We start from the raw sequence: 8,198 nt of genomic DNA on the forward strand, positions 1-8,198 counted from the left end.
GTTTTTTTTTTTTTTTTTTTTTTTGCCAATTAATGACATTTAAAAAACAAAACTCAAAACCTAAAAATCTACCATTTGTTATCATCACTTTACAAAGAAAAGTCATTTTAGCATCAGCAAAGGACATGACTATTACATCCACATGGTTTTAAAAATATTAAAACATTTTAATATTTTTATAAAATGCTAAAATTCTTTGGATGTAGAAAAGTTACAAGATAAAATCATATTCTTCCAGGGGAACAAAAAATGAACTTTCAATATCTAACTTGTTATAATATTTCATTTCTAGCATAGTCACATTTTAAAACAATCTGGGTTCACCTGGATGCATTGATACCCATAGAGGCATATTATTAATGCTCTTTTAACTCAATTCAGAATATTTGAAGTAAACTTTGAGAAGTCCAAGAAAAACAGCACTCAGTTACACAACCATTACTCCAACTTCTTCTCTGCACTGATGAGAAGAAATAGTTCAGATGGTAAGCCTTGGAAAATTCTGGAAAACAGGCTAAACACTTTCATAATCAGGGGATCTTGATTGTCTAACATAGAGCAGTTAAAAAGTTATCTGAGAAGTAATTCCTTAGAACCTAATACTGTCACAAACTGTCTCTTAGGAACCAGTAACGTGAATCTTGTAATTTAACATAATTTGCCCTCTGCTTTGGTTGCTAGAATACTTAGTGCAGAATTAGTGACAGGACCCATTACTAACATTACTATATTACTAACTTTATTCCTGGTTTTATTTTGTCTTTGATCAGAATTTCTGCAAATGTGTCAACTCATTTTAGGAAAAGATATATGTAAATACAGAAAAAAAAAGGCTTTTATTTTTTAGGGAATGAGGAAACACTTAACATTTGTTTTTTCAAGAATGTTTATTGAAATTTTTTCTTATAAAAGTGAAATATGTGCAGAAAAGAATAAAAATGAAAATATAAACAACCAACATTCTTGCTCCTCAGTAGCATGTAACTATAAGAAAATCAAAAGAATTAAAAAAAATAAAAAAGGAAATAAAAAAAATAACCAGCAGATAACCTAGTACACTTTGGAATCCATAACTACAAAGCCTCCACTTTTACCAAGCATAATATTTATGCTACCTTGGAAGACTTGTAAACATAACTAGATATAATATTTAAATTATTAATAATATATGGATAACTAAGCTCCAAATTACAATTGTTTTCAGGAATTACTAATTCTCACCAAGTAATTATTATTGAAGCCGAAGGATAAAAGATGTAAAGAAAAATCAGATTTTTACCTCAGCTGCTTACATTAGTAGTGATATTAATAACAAAATAAATTTAAGAGAAAAAATAGTTTGAGGGAAAAGAGTAAACTTTGAACAAACTGAGTTTGAGGTATCAGAATATCTGGTTGGAGATTCCCATGCTAGTTAGCTCAAAATCTGTCTGGAATTCAGAAGACTGGGTGCTATTATAGGAATTAAGTAGAAGCAGGGAACACAAACCATCCTTTCAAAAATGTATCCTTGTAAAGATGAAAGAGTGGCTTTAAGAGCAGGGAGGAGAAAGACCACATATATACAGCTACCTTGCTGATGCAGTTAGAATGGCATGTGCACTGAAAAGTGATCAGTAAGCTTTCCAGTCTCACTCCCCACTGTACCTTGTATATATTTTCATCATACCATATATCATACTTAATTTTAATTATCGGTTTTGATGTCTGCTTGCCCATTAGACTGTAAGCTCAATGAAGCCCACTGTACCTTGTATATATTTTCATCATACCATATATCATACTTAATTTTAATTATCGGTGTTGATGTCTGCTTGCCCATTAGACTGTAAGCTCAATGAAAGTAATGATCATGTCTTCTAAATCCTGGCACTAAAGATGAAAATAATTCCTATTTTTTGAATGAAGCAATGAATACATAACTTTGTGCTATCAATCATACACATCTAGAGCAAAGCTATCTAAATTAGACACAGTCCATGGCCAAGGAATAGCTCTCAAGTCTTCAAGAACTTTTAAAATTCATTTTAGAGTTGCTGTAAATTAGTGTGACTCTTCTCAGAGTCCCATTCTTTAGAACATTTTCTACTTCACTTCACAGGTGGAAGTAGTAATAGTAACTGTGACAACAGCAGCATCCAGAGTGACATCTCCACTCTTCCCAAAACTGTGCAACAGCCTCCCCCTACCACTCAAGTTAAAGCCAGACCCCATTACGTCTCTTGGCCTAATAACCAACTACTCTCCTTCTGGTTCACTCTGCTCCAGTCACACAACACTGGCATTTTCCCTGTTTTTCCATGAAGCCAAGAATGATCTTCTACCTTGGTTTTAGGATTGATACACTATTCTCTCCACCTAGAACACAATTCTTCTAGTAACCTGTACGTTTTACCTCTTTTAAGTCAATGCTCAAATAACTTTTATCACGAGGCCTACAAAAAACTGACCACACTCTTATAACTGGAAGCTAACCCAGCCATTCTGTTACCCCAATCCCTTGTGTTGTATATATCACTTACTATGTTCTAACATGCTACATAATTTAACTGTTTATTTTGCTCAATGCTTATTTACTATCTGTCCTTGTTAGAATATAAGCACCACAAAGGCAGGGATCTTTGTCTAAAATTTACTAATACATCCCAAGCACCTAACATAGTACTTAGTTCAATATTTTCGAAAAATGAGTAGCTCACTATGTGCCATTGTTCTAAGAGTTTTACGTGCATTATATAATAATTTAATCTTCACAAGAACCTTGGAGGGCTATCATTGAGTCCATTTTATAGAAAAAGAACTAAGATACGAAATGGCTAAATGACTTACAAAGGCCTTAGAGCTAAGAAAGTGGTAGAACTAGGATTCAGACTCAGTCTGCTCCCAGAGGCAGAGTTATTAACTATTACCATCTTCCCTAATAGAAACATGTGTAGAAGCAGTCAGTAAATGACAGAACAGGTATAGGAAACTTCCTTGCTTCTACAGTAAACAGAAAGTGAAAAGCAGAGTACAGTATTTTCGAAAAAAAAGTACAAAAATATGGCATTTTCGATTGTGGTTGCTTGAAGCCAGGGATGCTCAACCTGCATGGGGGACTGGAGCATACTTAAATGTTGGTATTTGTGGGGTCCTGGAACCAATCCTCTGTGGATAACAAGGGACGACTGTATACAAGGCTGCTAAATCCAAGGACCAACTGAAATGGTACCTAAAGCCATTAATCACCTACAAGATCATCTTGATATTGATTACCCCTTTCTGAAGGTGAGAAATATTCAAAAAACAAAACTTTTTTAAGGAAATAAGACTTCAGTTAATCATATTTTTCAAAGCCACTCTCCTAATATGGTGTATGAATTAAATGTGCACCATGGGGAATTTATCTTTTTGCCTACTCACTCTATTTCAGCTGCTGTTGAGTAGAACACAACAGCTTTATAAATTCCCCGTTAGGTATTTCTCCACATTTTTAATGTTTCCTCAGTTAAGGATTCCCATATTACAAATGTTATGTGAATAAGGAAAGTCAGTTAAAGAAGCATGGCTCTCAGAGTTAGAAGAAAATTTCAGAGATCGATGCTTAGTAAACTTGCCATCTTCCTGAGAGGATATACAGCAACCCTGAGAGACTGGGATTAGAAGAGCCAGAAACTCCCATTCCAACACCTTTTCAAAGTTCTTCATTTCCAAAGTTCTGTTATTGGTATTGACTGTGCAAACATTTTATTTTAAAAAAATGAGTAAGAAGAAAGCACATATCGAATATCTTAGAATTTGTGGAAGCAATGTCTTTACATTCTTTTGGCAATATATATTCCTCCAGAAGCAAAAATTATGCTGATTAATAGATACATCATAGGAAACTAAAATAATTAGAATAGAGAAAAATCATACCTTCTATCAATAGCTCTTGTCCATGACTGCCAAGAAGTGTACGAGATAGGAATGGGGCAAAGTCTACAAAAATTTCACGAAGAAGAGGAGCAACTTTTTCTAAAGCTCTTTCAAGTTTTGCAGTGATGCTGTTGAAATTAAGACATAAAGACTAATAAATATAATTCAATATAAAATGTCAAACTTTACTAAATTAAATCTTTAAAAATCATGAAAGTCCAATTCTAGCCCATGTTATAATTACAAGTTTCCGTAGGAGGGACACCTATACAGTTTCACATACAGTCATAAGGCTACTCAAAAGATTGCAGCTATATTAGAATGACTATACTGTGAAAAGGAATTGGGGTTCTACCACCTGAAAGGGCCAAAGATTCTTTTCATAGCTCTAGGAGCATTGAAAAAATGAGTTCTTATAAGCCTTCTCTGTCTATCCATCTATTCATCAAAGAAAAATGTTTTGAACACCTACTGTGTGGATCACTGTGACAGTTACAAAGAATTTAACTCTTAGTCTCAAGGAGGTTCCCTGAAAATCTAGACAAATAATGGAATAAACTGGAAGTCAGAGTAATACAATTGAACTGCTTTGCCAAAGCAGCATTTTTCCATTTCATAAGCCCATTTAGTTTTATCAAGCCCTGAGTTATTATCTATATTGCTCACTATTCAATTTTAAGTTAACAACCTTACATAAGCACTGTTTGACATTTTTAAAAATAAGTAACTGGAAGTCAGAGTAATACAATTGAACTGCTTTGCCAAAGCAGCATTTTTCCATTTCATAAGCCCATTTAGTTTTATCAAGCCCTGAGTTATTATTTATATTGCTCACTATTCAATTTTAAGTTAACAACCTTACATAAGCACTGTTTGACATTTTAAAAAATAAGTGGTATATATAAAAGAAAAAAAATGGATGAAAAAAATATTTTTGCTCAGCCAAATGAGTAATTTGCTAACAGATCTATCTCTCTTAGAAGTACTTTGGACCTAGCAAGTGACCTTGGACACATTAGGCTTTTTAAGTCTGCAAAATGAAGTTAATCACAGCACCTATCCAGTGAGGATTAAGTAAATTAAGCCATGTTAAGTGCATAGGAAAGTACCTGGCACACAGTGAGAGGCCAATAATGTAAGCTTTTGTAACTGTTACTTTTAATAAAACATACCCATATTTACTCTTACAAAATGTGACTCTGATACATTAAACAAAACAAAATCAGTATAATAATATATAATAATGTTAGATGAGCACACATTCTTCTACACAGAAGACAGGTATAGTAAGGAATTAAACAAACCTTCAAAGTGGTAAAAGTTTTGCCACAATACCTAGGTAACATTTTTGTTACATATAGGAAAAACTTATAAATGAAAAAAAGGTAATTAACCAAAAAATAATTTGCAATATATTACCAATATTTTAAGTGACTAAATAAGAATTACGGAATAATCTAGGATATCCTCTTTCTTAACTTGGAAACAGCAAGTTTTGAATCTGTACACTCAAAGCCTCACCATTAGCACTTCTATTTAACTTTGTCTCCTCTTATCTGGGTCAACGGCTTTAGGGAAAGAAGAAAGCACAGAGGAAACTGAGGTTTAGTCACATGTATACACATTTAGAATATTCTGGAGGAACAACTGTAGGCCAAAAAAACGGACTTGGGTGAGGTTTGGCAGACTTGAAGACACGAATTTTCAATATTCTCTACTCTGTTATCCCTGAAGCAAGCACCTCTACTGAGACAGTGGGTTCCAAGCTTTAGTGTGGATCAGATCACCTGGAAAGCCTGTGATCTGCTAGAACCACACCCTACCCCCAGTTTCTGATTCAGCAGATCCAGTTTACTGTGAGAATCTGCACTTCTAATATATTCTCAGGTCAAGCTGATGCTGCTGATCCAAGAAACACACTTTGATAATGACTGTTTTAATAAGAGTATTTACTACTAGTAAATTAATAAAAAAGCTAGTGATAGAAAGGCTACTTGAAGTCATAGGATAATCATAATCACTGTAAATTACCTCTGAATTTTAGTGAAAACAAACAGAGTCTCTTTTGGGATCTACTATTTCATTAATTCCTTCTAATCTCCAGGATCATGTCTTGTGATTTTTCCCAGCTAAACTAATTCCCTTTACTAAGGAAAAGTAACTAAGAATAGTAAGAGCAAGTCTATGAAGAGAAGAAAAAATCTAGAGATAATGATCATTAACAGTTTCTGAAACTGAATTCTGACTGAAGCATGAATAGTTATTTTTATTTAAGATTAACAAATGGGAGTAAAATTACTTTCGAAAAATTCTAGATTCATAGAAGTTCATATCACAGCTATACTACTGGGTTTAATGTACTGTTATCTAATTAAAGCCAGTGACATTTTTTCCCAGTTTGAGAACTTTTCCTCCTATTTTACAGGTTTCTATATGATTGAGAAGAATCAAAATTACAAAAATATTGTTCTTGGTGATTAAGTTAAATATCAAATAGAAAGTTCAATTAATCTGAGCAACTGATTACTCCTGTTGTTGTGTGTGTGTGTGTATAAATATGCATTAATTAGCAATACCTTGACTTAAGGGTTATGGATGAAAACAGACATTTCTTAGCAAGTGAATCCCTATAATAGGACTTTTGCAAATGTTTTCTTATAAAATTTAATAGAATATTAAAGGTTGCTCTTACATATCATTCTGCAATGATAATTTTAACTTTTAATAAAGGAAAACAATGTAACATTTTACTCAACAAGAGATCAAACGTTTTAAGTACAGAAACCATTATCAACTAATACTGCTAGATTTCTTGATCAAACAACGAAATATTTGAAGGGGAAAAGTTTCATCATCACTTTTCATAGTGAAGAAAATGGACAGTTTTTTTGTTGTTAATATTTACAGATTACCCACAATGTAATTCAAAGGAGGATAAACACTGTATAAAGTATGTGATCTTCATCCTTACCCAATTTAAATTCTCAAAGGAAATGGTACAACTATAAACTTCAGCTTAAGACCCTTCTTTCTTACCTGGCAAATAAAGATCTATTACCAGCACCCGCCCCCAAAAAAACCCAACAACAACAAAAAATACATATTGTGCCTATATTATTATTTTGTTATTTCAGAGAAACACATAATGTAAAACTCCTTTTTCCCAATTCCAAGGCATATATGAGAATGTTATTTAACAGGTAAAAAAAGAATTGAAAACCATGTTAACATAGGAGAACTCCATGGCCTTAAGTCCTATAAAATAAATGAATTTTTCTCTTTAAAAAAAATATATAAAGAACATATAACCACTAGAATAAAACGAGGCATTCTTTTAGCAAATTATTTTGTAAGAAAAATTAGCATATTTAACCAACTTCAGGGAAAAAATTAAATGGTAAGTTTTCAGTTTTCTTTGAATGTTTATTTTTATCCAATGGAAAACATTCATCAGTCTAAGACACTTCATGCACAGAAATAATACAAAGGTGCACTAGATGGGGAGTCTAGCCTACTAGAGTCTAAGTGTAATCTTACACTGTAGTAACTTCTTAACATATGAGAGGGTTCTTGGGCCTAAATACAGGACATGTCAACTCTTTGGGCTCAACTGCATACTATTTCAAGCCACTCATTTCATTCTCCCTATTCTATTCTTTTTTATCCCTTTCAGCCACATTATTGATGCTTAAGATGCTTGATTGGTGACTATTGTGACTTTGGCTATTTTTACTGATAGCTAAGTGTAAACTCCTACACTTAAGAAAAAGAATTACTGGCTTCCATGAAGAAAATTCCTGTTGCAACTTAAGAAAGTTATCAACTACTCTAACAAAATTACCAACTCTAGGAAAACAAAACATTCAAAAAAATAATAATGCTTTAGATGAAATTCTATAGCTCCAATGCTGGAATTGAAACAATATAACTTAAAACATAAGAGCTTATTTTTACAGTTTTTAAAAAATACAGTTATGTACTGGCTTTTACCTATACTAAGTCTTGTTCACAGGCAATTCTAAGAAATTTATAGTAATAAAAATATAACTAATCCATTGGAGAAAATAATGTATGAAAACCCATGTCTACAATTATCACCAAATCTTACCAAGTGTGGCTTCAAGACATATCCAAAGCCATGGTGATTATAAGTACATGAATCAGTGAAAAAAAGTAAGATCATAATCACTGTAAATTACCTCTGAATTTTAGTGAAAACAAACAGAGTCTCTTTTGGGATCTACTATTTCATTAATTCCTTCTAATCTCCAGGATCATGTCTTGTGATTTTTCCCAGCTAA

At 32.7% G+C, this 8,198-nt stretch overlaps 1 protein-coding gene across 1 annotated transcript in view; it reads right to left on the reverse strand.

The window, feature by feature from the left end:
* Nucleotides 1–8,198, reverse strand: part of NBEA (neurobeachin) — a 438,994-nt gene that overhangs the window by 412,328 nt on the left and 18,468 nt on the right. The window contains 2 exon segments of the mRNA XM_008575128.1: nucleotides 3,233–3,261; nucleotides 3,898–4,025. Of these exon segments, the coding sequence (XP_008573350.1) occupies nucleotides 3,233–3,261; nucleotides 3,898–4,025 (157 nt within the window).

This window comes from Galeopterus variegatus, unplaced genomic scaffold (assembly GCF_000696425.1).
Source record: "Galeopterus variegatus unplaced genomic scaffold, G_variegatus-3.0.2 Scaffold1141, whole genome shotgun sequence".
Taxonomy (NCBI): Eukaryota; Metazoa; Chordata; class Mammalia; order Dermoptera; family Cynocephalidae; genus Galeopterus; species Galeopterus variegatus.